The following is a 23,541-nucleotide window of genomic DNA, read 5'->3' as shown; positions in this document are numbered from 1 at the left end:
GAACGACTTGACATTTGAGAGGTGCAGGGCTCACAGCCCTTGCTGCTCAAACATTCCTAGATTGCTCCGTTAAGGAGTGTGAATGTTGCTGCTGTGCACCTGGGCCACAAATACATTTTTTAAAGGTAGAAAATGGGCTGTAGGTTGAATTTCCCCTCGTAAACATCCGCCCGACTGTTGGCCATTCAAACCCCCCATTGCACCCTCTAGCTGTACAGTTCTCTCATTCATCCATCCTTCTCTTCGATCCCACATTTTCCACTGGAAACAGTTGACTGTGCCAGTAATTCCCTCTGCACCGTCTCTTTCTGTACGTTTGGCTTTCCCCCTCCCACTCCCCCTCCCCCTCCCCTCTCAATGCAGCCTCCTTCTCTCCTGCTCCACTCATTCTCTTTTCATCTCACCTCCTGCCTTCCTTCTTTCTGTTTCTGTGCATCCTCCCTTATTCTGTCTCACTCCCGATTCCCATCATGCCCCCTCAGTTTTTTTTTTCTCCCCCTCCCCACCATGCCCAGTTTCATTTCACCCCAAGTCATCATATTACAACAGCGCGCCCAGAGTGCACCTCTTTTTCCTCCCCCTCCCACGCTGCCTACAAAATATGAGGCTTATCTGTCGAGCTGTCAACCGGGCCCCCGCTAACAATGGCCTCCTTTCTCCATGTTCTCCTCTTACCACAACAATGGGCTGCTTTCTTTCACTGTAGAGACTTGATGCCTCCTCGTAATATCTCTATGTTTATGAGATCTCTCTCTCTCATATTCTGTCTCTTTTTGCTTGACCTCTCTTTCTTTCTTTTCTTTGTCCTGTCTCTCCTGTCATTATCCCAGTCTATCTGATTGTCTTTCATCCTCCGTCTCTTTCTCCCATTTTCTAAGGTTTCTCCCCTGAAAGCTTTGCACGTCTCTTGGGATAATAAAGGTGTGTGTTTGAGAGGTAGGAGGTGTGGTTGGGGGGGGCGGGGTACTTTGATATGTGCTATATTACCAGGTCATAGGTGCATGAGGCATAAACTGAGCTGGCAGAAAGTTGGGAAAGGAAGGAAAGATTACGGGAGTAAAGGCTGCAGCTGCAGAATAAAGTTATGTCCAAACCTAAAAGTAACAATAGTTTGTAGCTTGGCTCAGATCCTAAACTATATATAGTAGCAAAGTAAGCAGCAAAGTAATTCATCATCTTCATAGACAATGGTTGGGCAATGACAGTTGGATCCCTTCCTGCTTCAGGAAATATCTGGATTTTTAAGAATTAAGTAGTCCGGGACTTTAGGGCTGAAGGGAACAATACGGAGCCCTGTCAAAGGTCGGGCAGACCCTCCCTCTGTTGATTCTGTTAATTCGCTGGCTTCCGTAGCTGCAACATGCTGTGTTCGCCTGCCAGTTTGCTGTGTTTCTGGCAGCCTGCAATGTTGCCATGGTGGTAGTGGCTCTGGTAAATGTAATATCGCTATTAAAATTATAAAATTGGGTTTTTGTTGCTGATTACTGTTTAAACACTATTTTAAGAGTTCAACCATTTGTTGTATTTTGAATAACTTTAGTCACTTTCTGACTTGACTGAATTTATAACAATTCCCACACAGACACTAAAACACATCAGTTTCAGACACACTGCTCCACTGGGTGACATTGTTTTCCAAAATGTTTGGTTGAGAAATTGTTTAATGACTGTTTAAAGTAATGCTTTAAAAAAAAAAATTGTGCAACTGCAGACACCTGTCAGAGTCGATTCAGTTGAAATGCAGTTCACCTGTAGTTTAAATGTCTGTACGTGGATTGTTGGAAACATCATTAGTTAGAAAACGAGCAGATTTATTTGTTGTATGTAGTAAAGAGTAAAACACATTTCTCTGAAACAAAGTAAGAGTAAAATAAATCCAAACTAATTAAAACCACGCTGAGAACTTTGACTTAATTACATTCTAACTTTCAGAAGATCACATGTGCTGTACACATCCGTGTATATACAACAAAGATTATTAAAGATATACATTTTTCAAATTTAATTTCAGTGGTTAAAATGTTCTCCCATCTCAGCTGCACGGAATCTGCTTTGACATCAGACTCATCATCTGTAACGTTAACCGTCAGCACCGAGGCTGCTTTGCAATCTGTCTTTGACTTTTGATGCAGCCTGTAATGCTGCCTCACTTCACACTGATGCTCCTCTCAGCAACTGTAACTCTAAAGAAAACAGCTGAGGAGGCAGACGGACTGAGCCCAGTGATGCAGAGAGAAATAAGGATGATGCCAGTGATATGTGATAATGTCTCCAAGTGTTTCATGCGTGTCACTCATGCAGACTTCAAATACGTTTTCACTCGATTTTACTGCACCACAGTACCATCCATGTAGCTTACAGTGTTGATAGTCACGGTGGGTTTATGCCTGGCGTGTGTGCGTGTCGTTGGGGAAAAAGCTCATTAAAAAAAGTTTGAACTTTGTTAATTAAATCGCAATAAATGATAATCTCATCAGCCTCGACTTAGTGGGTTGATGGCAGGAGGGGAAAGGGATGTGGTTTGCTGCTGCACTCACACTGGGGTTGACAGCTTAGTCCTCTTCATGGATGTCAGTGAATCCTTCAGTAAATCATCCATAAGGCTCTTATCTCCTATCTTTTGCTAGTGCTCTGTCTTTTCAATGGAGCTAAATTCACATTCATTGCACAAGGTGCCTAAAGTAATTGTGTACTTCTAAAGCCAGAATGTCCGACAATGGTCAGGTTTTTTTTTTTTTTGAGGGGTCGAGTATAACTTGGTGAAAAGACTTTGAGTAAAATATCTTTGATACTTTCTATAGGTATCGTCTTTGATTGGTAGTTGCCTTGGGAAGAACTAGTTTTCTCTCCACGGCCTCTCTGTGCTGGTCCAAACTGCATTTTCCAACATGGCGAGTTTTCGCAGGGCTCAGGCAGCAACCTTTGCCAGTGGTGTGTGTTGTGGGAGAGGGAAAGGGAGGCCGGAGGACTCTGCGAGAGCACACGGTAACCTTTAGGGCCAAACATCAAGCTCTCTCGTGCTGCAGACTTGTGTCAGGAAAAGATATGAAATGTTTTTCTTGACATTTGGGGGATTTGATGTATTTTTCATGTTCTTTTAGGGAGCCAGGAAACTGCAGGCTCTCTGCGGGGTTCATGCAGGATTTGTAAAAACGCTATTGTGTTTTTGCTTTAACTTGCTGAGGCAGGAACATTAACTTGGAGAACAGTGCTTTTGGTCCATAGCTCGGGGCAGTTTGTACAATTTGCAATGGCAGTACAGCCACAGACTTTCAGCATTCATTTCAGGATAAGAAGCTGCTGAGTAACACAACCATTTCCTGTTCTTTAGTTGCATTCAAACACTCGCTCTTGTTGTTTTATCTGTGTTATTCAGAAGGTGCCATCATATGAGCCAAATGCAACATGAAGTAGAGCTGCTTTTGTTTCCAAGTTTTATATTGTCATGTTTTCTGACCAAAGTACTTGAGTTTGAAAATGGGTTTTTGTCAGAGCCATATTTCATTTGCAGTAGATAAGGAAATGATCAACCTTGTACTTCCAGGACGCCATTTAGTAATTTATAGAGCAATTATGAACAGTTCTGATGAGATTAGTGCCTGGCAACTCACTTGTCCTTCATCGTCTCTTTGAGAATTAATTTGCAATGCCATGTCAAGAGGCACTCGGTTTGAAGTTCTGAGGCTTTGAAACACCGTGTGACAAATTGGATCAAACATTGCTCAAGGAGTTTACATTTGAAGACACATTTTGTTTCTTCATTTTCTTTACAGGTAAATTCATGCCATGAACCCTTTGAGTGATATTTTGGGTATTTCTGTTGCAGCTGGAGCTTTTTTCTCTGCTGGGGAAAAAAAAATGAGATTGACTGAACAGTCTCGCATGTTTTTCTTTAATCTATAATTGTTTAGGTGGATTGAATTATAAACAATATTTTCAAGCTGGATTTTATAATATTGGACAAGAATTGTAACTATATACAAGCCAAGAAATTAGCATTTATCTGCCACTGAAAAGCTTTTTAATAATTAGATTTTGAAATAATTATTTTTTTAATTGTGGCAGCAGAAAAGCATCAGCACGGAGGACCGGTGTCGAAAGGAGGAGACGGACGAGAGAAGGAACAGAGTGTGAGAAAATGAGGCACAGAAATAAAAAGGAAAAGAAGAAAAACAGGACGACGTTAATACTGGAAACAGCTATTTAGCTATTTACAGTTATTTCTAAGAAAGAGGAAAGAGGCTGGAAGAGTACGTGCAGGTCCACAGGGAGGGTTTTTACTAGTTGTCCATGATAAGATCGTTATTAAGAGCCCAGCTGCCTGCAAAGTGTGACTTTGTGTGTGGACAGCGACAAATCTTTGTGAAGGAAAATGCACATACAACTTTCTGTGTGTGTCTATCTATGGCCTTGTATGTCTGCATTCGTGTGTGTGTGTGTGTGTGTGTGTGTGTGTGCGTGTGCGCGCGCATTTCCCCCAGTGCTGCCTCTGTGCTGGTTAGACCATTAATGATGTGTCTAGGGAGCACTGCCTCTACATAATTTATCAACCAGGATTTATTAGCTGCAGAATTAACTTGTAGGGGGCTGAGGAGCACAGGATGCATTTATTCTTGTTTTTGGATTTATGTGTGTGGATTGTCACTCCCCCATGATTCATTTCTCTCCATAAGCCTGCTGCTATAGGGATGTCCCCAGCTGTTTAATTGGCCAAGTTATTTTAATTTCAGTCAGATTTAAATCACAATTCCGAGCAGCACTTTGCAGTGTGACTATGTATGTTTGTGTACAAGGAGCTGAGCTTTTTGGAGCCAGCTCAATGTTTGAAATGAGCAAAAACACATCACTTAATATTGGAAACAAAAACCCAAAATGAAAAATACAAACAGAAGATGAAGCCAGATGGCATCTGAACTTTGGTTAAACAGCCACAAAAACTAGAGCACGTCCAGCAAAAGCACCTAACCTGAAATCTGTTAGTTTGTTTTCTACAATGCACAAAAAAGAACAAAAGCTTTTTTTCTTAGTAGCTTTTATCAGTCATTGTTTTCTACTTAACATTTTAATGTCTGTGGCTTCTCCAGTTTTTTCAAACCATATATTTCCAGATCAGACCTGTTTCCAAAAAAAGTATATATACGTGTATATAAACACACACTATATATATTGAGAGTAGTTTGCACGTTGGTGAGTATCTGTCTTTTAAACATATGCTTATTGAAACATCTGTGGCTTTTTTGTGCATCTTTCAGATTACAGAGATGGGTAAGAACAGCCTCCCTGCCTGGCTGCACTGGGATGCCAACAGCAGAACCCTGCAGGGTCTACCTTTGGAGGAGGACAAAGGTGTCCATTACATCTCCGTGTCCATCTCCAACCACACGAAATCCTCCTCTTCTGAGGTGTTTTCCATTGAGGTTCACCCTGAAGATCATTTGGATGTAGATGCAGCCCAGCTGACATCCAACCAAGCTTCCGCTGAAGATGACATCCAGGCTTTCCTGTGCAGGAACGAGGACCCAGTCACAGTGCTCACGGTTATACTAGATGCCGATCTAACGAAGATGAGCTCAAGAGAGCGGGTAGAGCTTCTCGATAACATGAGAGGCTTCAGTAGAGTGGGGCTCCAGCACATGAAGATACTCCCTGTAGTCAACAATAGGCTTTTTGACATGTCTGCATTCATGGCTGGTCCAGGGAATGCCAAGAAGGTGAGAGACTGCAAATAATACCTGAGTGCTAATAAGGGTATGCATATGCAGATTTGGGGAAAATAAACATTGTTAAATCAGTTATGGATAATATAATTTAAGATTCTTTATTGTCTCTCCAGGTGGTGGAGAATGGTGCGCTATTGTCTTGGAAGCTCGGCTGCTCATTGGACCAAAGCACAGTCCCAAATATCAACAGTGTCCAGGGTCCTGCAAAGGAAGGCACAATGTCAGCCAGGTTGGGGTACCCTGTGGTGGGCTGGCACATCGCCAACAAGAAACCCAATGTCCCTAAGCGTGTGAGGCGCCAATTAAACAACACTCCAACACCTATTCTGGCAGTACCTCCGCCCACAACTGTAGTGGAGCCTCCAACTAGGATTATCCCAACACTGTCATCTCCCTCAATTGCTGCCCCAACTGAAAGCTCTGCCCCCCCAGTGAGAGGACCTGTTCCTCTACCAGGAAAGCCTACAATCAGAGTTCGTGACCCTACAGCTCACACTCCAACCATGGCACCCCCTCAACCAACTAGGGTAATGGAGACCACCAGCACCATTCCCATTCAGCCAACCATGACGAGGCCTACCTATGTGGAAGCCACTGCCACACCACCTACACCTACCAGAAAACCCACCAAAAAACCCAAGAAGCCCAAAACCACACCTGTGCCCAGAGAGCCAAAGACCTCCACAGCTAAGCCATCCAGACGAACAACACCATCACCTGGAGTCATCCCAGATCCATACAATGAGAAGCCGGTCTTGCGTAATCCCATTGACCAGGTCAATGCACTGGTGGGCACCTATTTCGAGGTTAAGATCCCATCTGACACATTTTTTGATAAAGAGGATGGAACTACAGACAAACTGCGTCTCACACTGAGACAGAACCACAATGAAGTGGTTGGAGAGGGCTCCTGGATACAGTTCAACACAACCAGCCAACTTTTATATGGCTTGCCAGATGGCGTGCATGTGGGAAAACATGAATACTTCATGCAGGCAACTGACAAAGGTGGCTTGAATGCAATTGACGCTTTTGAAGTTCGTGTAAATCGGTGGCCCATTAGTGATAAGACCCCTGTGGTCTTCACGGCCCGATTTGACGGTGAGCCGAAATCGGTAACAAATGATATTCACAAAAAGATCCTTCTGGTGAAGAAACTGGCCTATGCACTGGGAGATCGCAACAGCAGCACAGTCAGTCTACTGAACATCACCAAAGGATCCATTGTGGTGGAGTGGACAAACACCAGCCTCCCACACCACCCGTGTCCTAAGGAGCAGCTCACAGTCATGAGCAGAACAATTGCCAATGCTGATGGAAGACCCTCACCATCCTTCAAGTACTCAATGGAGCCTGAGTTCAGACCACAGAATGTTATGGTCAAAGGAAGGGCAAGCTGCAAAACATATTCCTTCATCCCACCAGGAGAGATTGAGCTACCTGAACCTCCAGCAGTCACTCAAACTCCGGGAACCAACCGGCAGAGCACGGATGACGTCTATCTCCACACAGTAATTCCTGCTGTGGTGGTAGCAGCTATCTTGCTAATTGCAGGTATTATAGCAATGATCTGCTACAGGAAGAAACGAAAGGGCAAGATGACCATCGAGGACCAGGCCACCTTCATTAAGAAAGGTGTCCCCATCATATTTGCAGATGAACTTGATGACTCTAAGCCACCTCCCTCTTCCAGTATGCCCCTGATTCTCCAGGAAGAGAAACCCCCTCTTCCACCCCCTGAATACCCAAACATGGCCACACAAGAGACAACTCCCCTTAACCAGGAGCTACTAGGGGAATACACAGCCCTGCAGGACGAGAACCCCAACGCGCCTCCCTACCAGCCACCACCTCCGTTCACCACTCCCATGGAGGGCAAGGGCTCCCGTCCTAAGAACATGACTCCCTACAGATCTCCACCTCCCTACGTGCCCCCCTAAGGTTTGTTTAACCCTCCCCTGAAAGGGTGGAGGGTGCGGATGCCTGGGGAACTGTAACAGTTTCATTCTGGTGTTTGTCTGGACAATTACAGGGAGAGAAGACAAAAGGTGCTAAAGTACAAAACAGCTACGCTACAGGGGATTCTTTTTTTTGGGAGGGCAAGTATTGAGTTGGGTGGGGTTTTACTGTAGACTGATGCGATGATTGGTTGAAACAGCTGTTTCAGTGGTAGCCCGGCTACTAAAGTGGCCTAAGACAAATTTGTCACGTTGGCTTTCGGGTCGAACAGTTGGTCAGAAGCGACAAATGGGAGAAATGTTCTCCTTTTCATTTTTCTTTGGATACTGGCTCTTGTTTTGGGTTTTCATCTTTATTCTGTTTTTTTTTTTTTTTTGCTCTGGATCATTTGCCTAACAACTCTTGTTTTGTCTTGCTTTTAAATAATGTGAGAAGACAGTGAATTTTCATCAGACCACTGCAGGCAAAAATAGAAAGTGAGATTCTGAGTTTGAAAAAAACGTCTCCAAATCTCCAATCGGATCTCAAATCACCCCTGCAGCCGACACAAGAGAATGGGAGGCCGAGGTGTGTGTGTGTGTGTGTGTGTGTGTTCAGATTCAATACGGTTTGCCTTTTAACACTAGTTGTCTGTTTCTATCCTTATTCACAATGTCTAGTAAAGATGACAATAACAAGGTAGCCTAAAAAGATTTAGAGATGAATAATAAATATTTTTTGTTTTCTTGGTTTTACAATTCACTGTATATCTGGAAGATGTTCTGATAGTGTTATATTTTTGGGTGGTGGAAGAACAGGAAGATGGGATTGCCTCACTACAATAACCTGAGAGCTTTTTGTTCCTGTTTTGGTTATAACAAAGACATCAGATAGAAATGTGACCTTCACGGTGAGATGGTCGTCCTCATACCCTCAGCAGATCTAACACTGAGGTGCAAGCAACAAGAAAACATGAACCACTCATTTCATTTTTAAAAAAAAAAGTTATTTAATAACTCGTAAATGCCGTTTAATGTGGTTTTGGATACAAAATGTTTAAGTTAATGCATTTTCACCTTTTTACTTCTGTTTTCACTACAGTGACCATAGAACGTCATTTCTGTCCTTTTCCAGCATCTACCTTAACAGGAAGAAGAGCACTACAGTTTATTATGGCTTAGGATAATTATTTTTTTATATAATGAGGCAGTTCTACTTTCCAGTCTAAGGAGAAACATTGTGCCATTAAATTGTCCCAGATGGGATTGTGTACAGATATTCGTATTTTAGGTGTCACAGTGAAAACTATTGTGGCTAAGATGGAGGCAAAGATTTACAGTAATTAGCTCACTGGAAAACTGTTAATGAAAATCTTTTTTTTTTTTTAACAAAGTTTTTGATACAGCCTCAAATTGTTTATTAAAATAAAACCTGATTAATGATTAGTCTTCTGTGATTTGTAAAAGCCTAGATTTTTAATTATGATTCAATTATGTACACTTTAGTTTTTTCTTTGTAGTATGGGTCACATATTTCAAGTGTTTATTTTATTGATTGTTTGCATCTAAAAATATACTCCCATTATACAAAGATGGAATGACCCATATTTTATGTAATCAGATTTTATGTCCTTATGTTTGCTGATGAGTTTCAACTGAAAGTGACCCTTTGCAATAATAATAATAATAATAATAATGTAGTCCACTCAGTGACTGGTTGATGCAGGCTCAAGATGCAGGCTTTTTGCTTATCAAGTGTGCATTGTCATAATAAAACCAACTGGTACGATTAAAAACAAACAAAAAAAATTAATCAACCCTTTTTCATTCATGCATCTGACTTACCTTGTCCTTTATTGTACTGTTTGGAGTTTTCTGACTGTGGGAAATGTCCTAACCTGTCGTGCTCCTCGATCAAAGCCTGACTAATGTTCACGGATGAGGTTTTTGGTCACTGTCACTTTTCTACTGCTCCTACTTAGCCCTGAATTGATCAATCAGTCTGTCTGGAGACCACAGGAGGGTGTCCTCCCTAGATGGCCTGCTGCTTGGCAACCATCTATGGTCTTTGGACTCTTTCAAACAGTTGTACTGCTGCTGTCCTTTTTGTATTAAGTAATTCTGCTATTGAATGACTAGATGGACAATTCGGTTTGATAGCTCTGCCCATTAAAAAGGCTACGCTGTGAAAACAGTCTCTCAGATCTGTCTGTCCACACGTTGCATACAGATAATTTGCATTGACTACTTGGAATATTGATTAGATGTAAACAATTTGCTAGCTCTCTTGCACCTCTGTGATACTTCATGACAGTGTTTAATTTGAAAGTAGGACAGGCAATGATGAATATATTCCCAAGACACTGCGAGGTGCTAAAAAGGATAAACTGATCACAGCGATGACAAAGATAAATGGAGAACTGGTATGTGATGGGTGTCCTCACTGATGACTTAGTGTTGAAGCGATATGACCATTTTGGAGGTGATTAAGTTATTAAAAATAAAAACGATGCTGTAGCAGGTTTAAAGAAGATGGACCTTTGTAACTGTTACACATACGGTAATTTTGGGGCTGCACGAGCACATTTCCTAAAGTGCTGTACCTCTAATTGGGGATTCAGGTAGATTATAGATGTGCTGAGTTTGCATTTTAAAAGGGACTAATCGGTCGTCTTTAAAGCAACAGACAAGATCAATAAATCACAGGGAATTTTGCTAAAATGATCGGTGGTGTCATTTCGTGTAAAATGCTACAAATCCATGGGGTTGGTCACGGGCCGGGGCCATGATACACTAAGCCACCTCCCTGGCTAATCAGCTGACCTCGACAAGCCGCCAGTGCGGGACAGACCACAGACACCAGACTGACGGATGCTTCCCGACAGCATGATGAAGGTCGATGGTCAGCTTAGTGTGTCATAGACCTCCACTATTAGCGAAAGCTGTTGAGTTATAATAGGAAGAGTTTTGTAGGACTCTCGTGGTTAAGAGGCCAGAACTGGTGCTTCACAAAGCCTCAGAATAGCAAAGCTGCACTATAAATAAATACAGGAGCACATCTCAGAATAGAAGCCCCAGTGCAGGATCACTTATCAGACTACATCACTGTATGCTTAACGCTGACTCCACTGTCCCTCGATACCTAGTTGTTATGTTCCAATTCTCAGGTACTAGATGAATACTGGCAGGAAATGGGATTGAAAGAGACTCCCAGGAGTGGAAAGTCCTGTTTATGTCAAAACTTACATTAAAGATGGGTTATGGATTTGCAAGCACAGTAGTCACTGTTGATTCAGGAGCTCGTGTTCTTGTGATGCCCCAAAAGTCTGAGCGTCTTGATCCTGTTTTAAGGAAGAAGGAGAAAAGCAGAGATAAGTGACACAGAAGCACATTCAAGTGAAATAGTGATGCTCGCTGAGTGATTCCGTCGTCTTGGTGAAACAGGCCTTTGATTTAATTTCATTCGTGTTCTGGAGGCCGGATTTGAGATACAGCTGCAACAAAGAAAAAGTAAATAAAATAAATAAATTGATCCCTGAATAAATTGTATACTACAGGACTTCATAATGTATTTACAGTACAAGTCAGTTTCCTGGAAAAGCTCCTATGTTTTACCACATCTACAACATCACTGAAAGAAAATAAGGAAATATTAACGTTTTTTTCTTTTTTCGACAAGAGGAGAGAGTCTTTATGTAGGTTGACTGGACAAATTAACATTGCTTTTTTTACACCGGATGACCTCTGTCCCGCCACCCTCCCATTTTATCCGGGCTCGGGACCTGCACCAAGGTTGCCCTTGGTGGCCTGGCAGGGCAGAACCTGGTGGGATGGGATTCAAACCCATTTCTTTCTGCATCTCAACCCAATATGCAGTGTCAATATTAATTAGCACAATATAAGTAGGATTCAGATTTTCAGAGACCTTTCAGAGTATGATTTTTCCACATTTGCAACATTTTTATATTTGTTAACTGCGATATAAAAATGTCCAAACCGGTAAATTGGATTTGTCTAAAGACAAAAAAAACAAAGAGAAAAATGTCCTTAAGTCAGCCCTTTGATAAATGATTAGATCTTTCTGGAATTGTGACAGTCTTAACTGAACAATCGTATGAAAGGCAGAAGATTGCACCTTTTGATAGTTGTGCAGTGAGTAGAGCTCAGATCTCAAAGGCTCTTTTTGGACAGAATGTAGATTGAAAGCCTCAGGTGTCCACACGATCAACATTCAACTGCTGTCCTTTCAAAAATTGGGCCACATGGAGTCTGACTGTTGAGCAGAAACTGTGCTGCACAGTTGAAGATCAGGAAGAGAAATTGAAAATAAATTGACTATCCATCCCAGGGAAAGTCATTCAAAAAAAACAATTCAGCTAGTCTCCATACAATCCGGTTTTTCCACGCTGTCCACATGACATAGGCTGGTCTTTTATAACAATGAATATAACCACTGTGGATTATTCTACTGAAGCAGAGAAAACATGAAATCCATCTTCTGAGCTTCAGCGTCTGCTGTACACAGCTAAAGGTGGAGTATGCAGCTGCAGAACTGTTTCAAAATGAAATACAGGGTTTAACGTAGTAAATGCAGTAGTGTGTAACCTAGCACAGCTGGTTTGAAGTATATCAGCCGCGTTAAAACTGTCCCTGTTTTTGAATCATGATTAAAACCATGCACTTGTTCTGTTTTCAGAGGAATCATTGTGTAATAATGATATATAATACTGCATATACTACAAGCGACAGAACTGATGAGGATGAATGGTTTAGTATTAGGATCTGTTTCTACATGAACACACACACACACACACACACACACACACACACACACACACACACACACACACACACACACACACACACGGCGGTGGTGGAGCTGGCATACAGCAGTAGCAGAAGCTCATGAGCTAGAAGTCTGTCTGGAACTGCTCAAGAAGAGTCTATAACAACGTGGAAACTCAGGAGTGTGACATCATGCATGAATATGAAGAAAACAAAATGCTTAACCACATTTTAATGGGGCATTAATGGGCCATAGCAGCTATCAAACATCGTCTCCGTGTATCGTGTCTCTTTCACAGCGAGCATAAACACATTTGCAAAAGAATGGATTTAGGGAACTTTCCTTATTACTGCACTGTATATGTGACTGTGGCTGTTTGTCTACTGATCCAGATCAGTCTCCCTGTGATGTGAGAACCGACACACACACACACACACACACACACACACACACAAGCCCCACACTTGTCTGATTCGAAGCAATTTTAATGGAACAGATTCTGCTTTAAACTCCTCTCCAATCACTTATGCTGTCATGCTCATGCTGAGTGTTCTTGACCTTGTGTCTTCCAACTGAAGGTGTGCATAGTCTTTCCCTCTCTTACTTTTTGTCACCCTCCTCTTCTTCTTGTTCTCCCCACCCACCCAACACACCACCCAACACACCACCCACCCCTCTACTGCTTTTGTAAACCACATAATGCTTCTTTTCTCCTATTTTTGTCCTAAATAGCTGCAGCTATTGACAAGTTTCCACCTTTCTTCTCCACAAACCCTTTATTTGAAGTGTTTACATTTTGTGAATCACACAGCTGAAAGTTTGTGTGAATTACTTTCGGGACAGTGTAACAGTTTACTCTGCTCAGGCCTTATATGTGCATGCATCATGTAAAACATTCTGCCTGTGTATTTCTAACCCTCGGGATTGAACACACGGTCCTGGAGCTGTGGACCTCATTAGGTTTTAAAATTGCACAGAGAAGAGAAAGCAATTAAATCAGACATGCTTTAAAAGGCAATGACATTTCCTCCTGGCTCAACTCATAAAGATATATCTTCTATTTTTTCCACTTGGCCTTCTCTCAATCTAGGTTTGACGTTTCTGCGCCTCTTTCACTCACTTTTCCAATCATCACACTGACCAGCCGTTGTACACGCAGTACAACATGTAGATGACAGAACAACAATGCAGAGCTCTCTTCAAGCACCTTGTCTTTATATCACAGCACATGCTGTGTTTTAGGAGCTGCACTTGTTTGCAATCAAATGTCTCAAGAGGCATCATATACAACCCTTATTTTTTACATATTGATGGAAAAATAAATAGCCCACACAAAGCCATATGCACAGATATAGAAGACAGATATTCGAAGTGCATGATAGAAAAAAATAAATCACATATTGATACTGGTGTAATAGCTGCAGCATATTGCAACATCAATATCTCATCTGTTTCATGAGGCATTCAGGGATTCAAACCTGAAACTGCAGCCCCCAATAGAAGCATCTGGGATCAGTCCATTATCACTTCCACCATCAATCCATTACCTCACACACTACCTGACCTCCATAACAATTGAAATGAGTAAACATTTTTACTTCCTCCTCACACTCTCCACCTCCTGCTCCCTCAGTTTCTTTGCTTCCTTTCTGCAGAAAAATGCTCATCCATCCATAGCAGTTGAACAAACTGAGCTTTTTGCGTGTTCTGCTGGCAAAACAGTATTTAGGTCCTATGTCAGGTCCTATGTCAGTCGCAAATATTAAATGATTTGAAAATATTCTGTGTGACTGTTAATAGCTGGAGCTTAAGAACTTAACACAGCAGAACTTGGCTTTGCTTTGTTGTCAATTGTTTAAAAACGGATCTAAAACCACAGATATTTTTTTTCAGCTCCGCCTACCTGATGAGGTTAACATGGTATCTGATACACTATCTGAGAGGTTTTAGTACAAGTACAAGTACAAAGAGGCAGGATCAGGCCCTTTGCTACTGATACTTGTATCAGCATCGTCCCCAATATCAAACTTTTGTCCCCATAACGCTGTGTTACATCTGCATAAACTAGGTGCATTTACATAAATCACTGGAATAACTGGCATTTTTTTCTCTGTGTGATAAATAAATAAATAAATAAATAAATAAATGCAGGTATATTCACCATGGTCACCATCACAGTTCAGCGTGTTAAAATACTGTAGTTTGCTAATTAGCAACAAAAACAGAGTGTAACAGAGGTTTACAGGTTTCATGTTTACAGGTATTTTGGTCCTAAACCAAAGTTCTGGACAAAGTAAAATGCTGATTACAATCTAGAAAACAGCAGTTTTGACAAAAAATAAATACAATTTTCAACCTGCTGAAACAAAAAAAGTTTAAGACTCAACGTCTGCAGACCATGAATTTATGCTCAGAGTTTCACAGGAATCCATCTGAAACTTGAGACAGTAAAGAACTCAAGCTATTCAAAAGGGGAGGAAAAAATAAAACTGAATTATTATAATGAAATACGTTATTCTTCCTGGAAACGGAAATTTCTGAATGTACATTAAGAAGCTTGTAAACTTGAATAGATTGACTAGGAAATGACCAATGTGATATATATATTTAGTATGTGAGGCACCAGGGTACATGTCAATCTCACCATAACTGGGAGAACAAATTACCTTGATATAAATGTCATTTTATGAAGAAAGGGGGGCTCAGTCGTGTTACACCGCACTTGAAATAAAGTGTACTAAAAAAATAACTGCGCCGCCCAAAATGTATTAAACATCACGTTTTAGATCCTGTAAATTTCTTGGACTAAAATTGCCTCCACTGAATGAAACCTGTAACTTTCATCGGTGGGACTTGACTGGCTTTGTTCAAAAGGTGCTAAGATTAGGTTCATATTATATGCTGTCCTACAGCCACTGGAGCTTAATCTCAAGTCTCTAGACTGCAGATAAAATAAATGCTACCGAGCATCAGCGTCTCCCTGCTTGATTATTCTACTTTCATATTCAGCTGCACTGACACTGCAGGCAACAAATATTCACATCACAGCTCCACTGGTTTAATACTGCATTCACACACACTGCTCTCTCTGTAGTTGTCAGGACAATCTTTACACTCTATCCCAACCTTTACTATCATCACTAAATGCCTAGAGTCAACATTAACCTATGCCTGACTCCAACCTGAACCCGAAAACCAAGCTTTAACCATCAAACAGCCATTCAAAGCTGTGACAAATGGACCAAATGTCCTCACAACAATGGTTTTGAAGTCAAACTTGATCACACAACCATAGAAAAACATGTGCACACCCGCAGACGCACAAGCTGCTGCATGCAAAGATGCACAGGGAAGCACATAAGCAAACATGCACAGCAAGGCGCACAGACACACACGCTCTCTGTTTCACTCTCACACACACACACGGGCAGCACAATTCAATGTCACAGCCATTTTCCTATCATCTCAGCCATGGTTAGTATTCTGTCACAGTGCCCAGTGTAGTATGAAGCAGTGCTCATTTGTATGTTGATAAAATGTAATCTCCCAGGTGTCTGGCTGGATTTCTGAACACAATCCTTCTGACATTTGCAGAATGCCAAGCAACACATTGCCCTGCCAGCAAAGGTGGAAGTATGCGTGTCCGTCAGTGTTTTTGAGACCAAATGTGTGTGTTATTATGTTGCACGTTAAGACCTATTAATGTGTCTCTGGTTACGTGCGTGTGTGTGCACCTGCAATTCCTGGTGTAATTTGTGTTTGTGTGAGTGCAAGTTTGAGTCCTAGACTTTATTTCCTCCCGTGTCCCAAGAGGCGTGTGAGGGATTAAGCTAATGTTTACTCAAGACAACAAATACGATTAAAACGCTTATGTCCAATACGAATCGAGTCTAACAGCAATTGTACACGTTGCTTAGCAGGTTTAATGAGAACTCATTCAAACTCAGTTTTATCTCGTCTGTACTCTGTGTGTTGTGTGTTCTTTTAATATATCAATCAGATCAAGCAGATAATGTCTAACAGATTATATGATTTGAAGTGTTGCTGGTGGATCACTGTGTGGCTTTAGGTGTGTTTCTTCACTAAGGAAGGAGACAGTGATGGAGGACTAAGCTAATGTTTGGGAGGAATTACTGTTCCCAACTTTCTGAACAGAAGATCAAGAAATACTGTATTTCAATCAACTCAAGCAGGTCGTGTTTACACAATGACTCTTTATATGTAACTGACACACAAAACATTGCAAACCCTGTTTAACATATAAACCTTAATTATCTTTGACCTGCTTTGAACTAAACTGTGCTAGCTCTGGTATTTTGTGTGCATTTTTTCTCCACAGTTATATATCTGAGGTGATGCTCCGAGCAGCAGTGTTGCTCCAGCACTGCCGTGAGGTCAACTGTGTGATCTGGTAACTCTGACCTTCAAAACTTGCCCTGTTTGTAATTTACCTGAATGATATAACTGTCAATACACAGTACAGTGATGTGAGGTTTCAGAAATCCCTAAACGCTGAAGGGGTTTTTTTGTATTTGCTAAATGACTAAATGTAAATGTTGTAATTAGGAAACTTTATATTCCAGCCAACACAGCTATTGAAAGTAGCTTTTTACAGGATTCTTCTCAGTTCAAAGTATAATTTAAAAAACAAAAATTAACAAACCCTTTAGCTAATTAAGCTACTTGTATCCTAACTAGGTAGAACAAATGTTGGTCACCGTTGAGAAATTAGCCTGACTGTCCAGCTCATTCAGGAATCAAGGCGACGTTGTTTTGAAAGGGCTGTTGATGGGAAACTTATCAAAATCAGAATTGTAAACTGCACATGGGTAAATGTTAGTTCCCAGATACCAGGTTAAATATCATAAAAGATGTCTGGTTAGTGGTGAAGGTTAGGTTCAGCTTTTGGCTTTACTTTCCCCAAAATCTACTGCAAAGCATTGGGATCTAATGTCAACTGTTCATTTAAATGACTATGTGTTTATTATCGTACTCGTGCTGTGCAAGACCTGAGAGCTGTGACTGTCTGATTCCTGCTGCTGCCAAAATAAGCACATGCTCAATTAGATAGAGTGTTTTGGAAATGTCGGCTAAATATTAAATAAAAATAAATATAGACAAATTTTATTTAAAATTTAAGTGTAATCGGCAACACTACCAAAAACTGTTCCTCCCATTTTATTACAAAGCTTTTTTTTGTTGTTTTTCCAAATAGTAATACTTTCACAATTCTGTTCAATGGCACTGAACACATATTGTCACTTGAAGAACTGTGACCTCTGTGTCATTTCATGTTGAGACTTTTCCCACCTTGGGCACTGAGATAGAGACCAGGACAGTAGTGTTTAAAGCATCACTGGAATCTTAGTTTCCTGCTTCTACTTCATTTCTCCCTCTCTGGGTTCACTCATTCCCCCAAGGTGTCATGTCAAATAGAGAGGAGCTGATATCAAAGGTTGTGTTATTCCCCCAAGGGTACAGGATCAGAGGGGTCAAGGCAGGATGAGGCAAAATGAGACGAGATGGGAAGCAGTGGAGAAAGAGGAGAAGAGAATTTATTTTGGGGGTAAGGCAGAGAGGGCAGACGAAAGGAGAGAAGGAAGGGGAAGGGGCAGTGCTAATGAAGAATGGGGAGAGACGTAAGCAGAGAGGGGAGGACGGGACTGGAGAAGACAAATGTACTGTAAAGCAGTGTTAGAGAAGTAACAAGCACAGTGGAGGCCAACCGAGGAACAAAAGAAGTAAAGCTGTCATCTAGTCCTGCCAAGGCCTTTGATTTGTCCTTCTCCCTCATGGGTCAACAGACGGCAGAAGAGCAGAGCAGAAAGAGAAGGGTAAAAAAAAAAAAGACAAAACCAAAAGGTCCAACTCTTTGCTTTAAGATCGAAGCAACACCGTGTCAGTGCACCTAACTGTAAAGCTCTTATGTGGAAAGTTGTATGCAGGTTGAAAACTAAACGTTGAGTTAAAGAATGACAATTGGACCTTTGAGTCCTACAATCACGTCTGAGTAATACAAAGACACAACGCTGGAATTTCTGACACAATATTAATATTTGACCGTAAAATGGAACAGAAGAGAATGTGCAACCAGTACAGATGTTATCGATGCTGCTAAAAGTAAATATTGAAACATTTTTAATATTCTGAATGAATATGTATCAAGAACATTTGATTTTTTTTATTTATTTTTTTAATGGAACAATAGTTTTGTGCCAACTGTCACAGCAAGAATAAAACAAGTGTTTCATCCTTTGTAAAGAATTGGGGGGGAAAAAGAACCAGAGAGAAAAGTTTAAACTTACTTTCTCACCAACTCATCTAAGTTTGGAAAGTAGAAGTTTAATAGAAAAGCTAAAATAAAAAGGTGCCTGTTAGTGATACACAACATGACAACGGTTAGTAAATGTCAGAAAGGGAACCTGACTGCTCCCTATTGAGTGAACAGGAAAACAGTGTGTAGGGGCTGATTTCGGACACAACCTGTGTCTTAAGTTTCGCATTAGTAAAATCATTCAGGTGCAGCTGAGACTTGTTTAGTAAAAAAAAAACGAAATTACAAAAAAATACAGCATTGATGAAAAGAAATGAAACGAAAACATATTTATCATCCAACACTGTCATAACCTCGCTTCGCAATATAGTTTCACAAAATGTATTCAAATATTAACAGCTCTAAAAGCCAAAATATAGTTGGCAAGCTGACGGCTTTGGGTTGGCAGTATTTTCTTCAGCCCAGCTGGAGTGTTAAAGGTCAAGAGAGATGGGGAGATGTTTATAGCGCAAATTACATACAAGCACAGAGGCCTGGGGAGAGCTTACAGGCTCCAGTGGGCCTGACTTTACTCATTAGTTAGAACTGCTGCAGCTCCATCAGGGTGCAAGGCCAGGTGATCTGACAACAGCACTTCACATATAAAAGCTGTGGGGCTTTTGATTTTGTTTTCTTGAAGAGCACTATATGTGTCAATGAAAACGTGCTCAAGTATCTGCTTGGCTAAAGCAACCTGCAGGTGGAAATCAAAGCTCGATCCAGCTAAACTTTTAACAGCTGCAACGTCCAACTTTTCACCTTGAGGCAGAGAAAATAAATAAAAGTTACTTCCCCAACTATTCCCAACACCAGGACACTGTGGAATCGAACAACGGGGGAAAAAATAAGCAAATGTATTCACGGACAGAGAGAAGCACTTTTTTAAGCCATATTAATCAATTTCAGGTTCATATTTTTATTCTGTACCTCCAATGAAATAGTTTGAAACAATTAACAATTATCTCGCCTCTCTTTGACTCATCAAGGATCCCTGCTCTGTTTTCCAAAGAGAATATATTCCTGTTTTTGACTGAATGAACACAACTGAAGCAGGTAATCAGCTGTTAATAGGGCAGGTATATAAAAACAGGGTCATCTACATAATGTCTGCAGTTTGAACTCCTCAGAATCATTTATTGGTATTTTATAAAGGCTTCCAGGTGCTACCTTGCCCCTTGTTCCTAAGGTCTTATTACCCATAGAAGATGTGTCTTGACAAGCTGCTTTACATTGAAGCCCGAGATCATGACAATAGAGTTACATTTAAAAATACCAAACAGCATATTAGGGTCCCTTTAAGTAAAATCTTTAATTAGTGCTATTACACCAAAGCTTTCAGTTTGATTGAGTAATCAGCAGTGGCTTAGTTGGCAGAGTGGCCATCAACGCTAGACATGAATGGTCAAACTACCCAACCTCAGTCATCGTATATGTGAGCCAGGGCATAAACTTGGGGCAGATGCATCAGAAGGGGGATCCGCTGTAAAAACCTGTGCCAAATCCACATGCAGACCACATGACCTGCTGCAACTTATGGAAAAAGCTGAGAGAAAGAGAAAGACTGAGAGAAAACATGTTCCCTGGTGTGTGTTTCTTACATGATGGAGGCATCTAAATTATGACACACTGAATATAATTATAATGCAAAGGAAAGAGAGAACCTGATAGTTCTATCATTTTTCTTGCTGCAGTATTGTAGTATTCATTTCCTCTGTATACAAGGTTTTATTTTTTTAATGTTAAGCCTGATCAGGTTGATTAGCTTGGAAACGCATTCAGTGTTTCTATATAGTTTTAAGTGTTTTCCACACCGAGGACATAAAAACTGAAACAACACAAATAGAACAATATCTCCAGTTGCTTCGTAAGGTCTGGAGAAGTTTTTAATTGAATGGTGGGGCTTGTCAAAAGTTAGTGGGCAGAATTTCTTGCCTTCTTGCAGAGAAACAGTAGTGTAGCAGATGGAGATAGTGTCTAAATCACTGCTGTAACTGTAATGTCTGAATCGCCAACACTGCATGTAGTAAAGCAGTAAATTAAATTGATTAGTTGAAGACACAGTGCTCTTTAGTCTAAGCTAAATATTTTGATTATCTCTGTATGTGATCTATGAAAGAGAAAATGAAACTAACAGCTTTTGGAGTAGACACAGGAAAGATAAAGAACAGAATCTGCCACTGAGTCTATTAGCAATTAAGAATCCCAATCTCCCTCTGTTCTCCTTGAACTGTATTGGACAGGAGAGACTGTATCTCAGCGTTCAATTGGTCACTGTCAGGACACTGTGAGCCTGAGTGTCCAACTGAAATCAGGATGGTGCTCAATATAATGGATTCCCATTGGTTTCTGCCGGCCAGACAAACGACATGGAGAGGCGAGAAAATGGCTTATTGATGAGTGTCTGAAATTGTGGTGGAAACTGTGGGTAGGCCTCTCCACCTCTATTGCTCACAAACTTGTGAGGACATTTCATTGACTGACATTAATTCCTTAGAGACTTAATAGCATCCACTCACTCTTTAACACCTAAAATAAACCGTTAACCTTGTGGACACAAGCTTGCTTTCTCCAGATAGGCGGCAAGTGCCCGTGGTGTTTTATACATTCCTGTGCCCAATAGAAGAATGTTCTGTTCTTCTTTGTAATAACATGCCACTTTATTATCCAAAAGCTCCTCGTGCATCGGTTCTGTCTACGATGTGCATGTAAATCTGTTGTGACAAAGTTGTGGCAAAATATGAACCACACGTGCATATTTTATCAAAACAAAAGAACCAATTACAGGTATAGAGAATCCATTCAAGGTGAGATAAGATGTTGACAGTTCAACAAGCATATGTGGAATCACAGGAAATGTAATCAAATTTCAAGGTGGAACACAAATTTGGAACGACTGTCGGCCAGCTCTCAAACACTCGAGGAGGACACTCCACAGGGTGCACAGAGCAGCACATAAGTCATCTCAATAGCATAATTAAATTCTACACTGTGTGTGATTAAAAGCAGTGTTGGTGGCATTTTATTATACGTGTCATTGTTATATCTCTGTAGTTTCTATTCTATGCCACACATCTGCCCAAGTATGTGACGATCCAAGGATATACAGTGCCCTGCATTACTGAAATGACTGTCACTCGCTGTATTTCTATAAATCATATGCTGTTGGTTACATCCTCAGTTGTATATATTTGGACAGTTTGTACCTCATGGGTCTGAAGAAGCCATGAATCACAACATATGATGAATATTAAATAGAAAATAGACTGAGATGCCCTAATGCTATCACTTTCTACGGCTTATTTCTCCCTTGCTCTTTAATATCTTCTAAAACTAAAACGAAATACGATTTGGTGTGAACTTTTGAGATGATATGAAATACCTCTTCTGAAGCTCATATACTGTTTGTCTTGTCTTACATGCAGGGCTGCAGTCTCAGCTCACAAGAAGACACTTATTTACTCTCTCACGAAATAAATGATACAAAGATCAAATAGTATGACTCCATGTATAAAATTCTCTATAAAGAAGATGAAAGTGAAATTCCCCTTTTGAAATGATGGTCATGTATTATTATACCTTACATCTTTCTGTTGACTTGCCAAATTTAATCTCTTGTCTTTTGTGCTTCTGGACATAATAGACAATGCAGCCACTGGATTAAAACAGTATGAAGGACAATTTGAGGGCTACGGAATATAAGCAGAATGTAAGACTCCAGTGAAATGTTTTCATCGTCAACCAATCCACAGATAATTTTCTTGATTATTCACTGTGGCTAACTAATGTGTGCATGAAGTAAAGGGCTCTAAAGCCTATGAATATAGACTAGTGCAACAAAAATAATCTAATGTCAGCCTGTGCAATTATATAACCACAATATGCTGTGATTTGATTAAATAACTTGTGTGGCTGCCTATTCACAATTTTCCTATAACATAAGTCTTAAGCAAAATGAACGTTAGAAATATGACATATCATAATTAATGTAACAGTGTTTGGATTTGTATTCACTGCCAAAAACAATAAAATCCTGTTTTATTTATCCGGTAAGATTTCTCATAATGTGACTAATGTTATTAAAACATAAGTCATTTGGCTGTTATTACCATTGTTAGCATGATGTCATCTACGAAGCGAAAACCAGGGGACACTCAGCCAAAAGTATGAACGTTTATCTCTAAACCTCCAGCGACAAATGAAGTTGAAGAGAGGAGCGGTAGAAGAAGGATGAGGTATGAAAGGGGAAGAAGAGGAGGGGGGCTCCAGTGCCAGCAGAAGCACTTAAACAGGCTATGGGTCAACCACAGGCTGCAGGTGAACCAGCAGACAGAGGCAAACTTGGACATCTGGCTGTGACCCAGAGTAGTTAAAGAACTTCAAAAACAGCCCATGGTTCTATTAGACTACCCACTGTACACTGAGGTTCAATTTGTTGACCTTTTACTAAACAAAGACCTTAGGAACAAGATGCAAGAAGACCCCCTGAAGGCCTGTATGAAATATCAATAAATGATTCTGAGGAGTTCAAACTGCAGACATTATGTTGATTTTTATCTTATTATATATTGTTATTTATTTGTCTTAGATTGTTTTAACTTCTTTTATTGTGAAGTAATTAGTTTTACATGACCTTTACTTTACTGTGAACACGATCCAGAAAAACCACCTTGTCTTCATCCATACGTCGTCTCTTTCAGCTAAGGTCTTGCATATTTCAGCAAGACAACACCAAACCACTTATTGCTTCCATCACAACAACATGGCTTCACAGGAGAAGAGTCCAGG

At 40.7% G+C, this 23,541-nt stretch overlaps 1 protein-coding gene and 1 long non-coding RNA gene across 3 annotated transcripts in view; one reads left to right on the top strand and one right to left on the bottom strand.

Moving 5' to 3' along the window:
* The window catches only part of dag1 (dystroglycan 1), a 45,020-nt gene extending 35,920 nt beyond the window's left edge, over positions 1–9,100 (top strand). Inside the window, exons 4-5 of the mRNA XM_067503705.1 lie at positions 5,253–5,711; positions 5,834–9,100. Coding sequence (XP_067359806.1) covers positions 5,253–5,711; positions 5,834–7,660 — 2,286 coding nt within the window. The 3' untranslated portion in view covers positions 7,661–9,100. The remainder of the gene's footprint in view (positions 1–5,252; positions 5,712–5,833) is intronic.
* An 895-nt stretch (positions 9,101–9,995) lies between these two features.
* The window catches only part of LOC137127168 (uncharacterized), a 142,411-nt gene continuing 128,865 nt past the window's right edge, over positions 9,996–23,541 (bottom strand). For both annotated transcript variants that reach the window (XR_010914383.1, XR_010914382.1), the window contains one exon: positions 9,996–10,998. This is a non-coding gene — a long non-coding RNA (uncharacterized lncRNA). The remainder of the gene's footprint in view (positions 10,999–23,541) is intronic.

The sequence above is a fragment of the Channa argus genome, chromosome 5 (genome assembly GCF_033026475.1).
Source record: "Channa argus isolate prfri chromosome 5, Channa argus male v1.0, whole genome shotgun sequence".
NCBI lineage: Eukaryota > Metazoa > Chordata > Actinopteri > Anabantiformes > Channidae > Channa > Channa argus.
The sequence above is the reverse complement of the archived record's forward strand: the minus strand, read 5'-3'. Positions and strand labels throughout refer to the sequence as shown.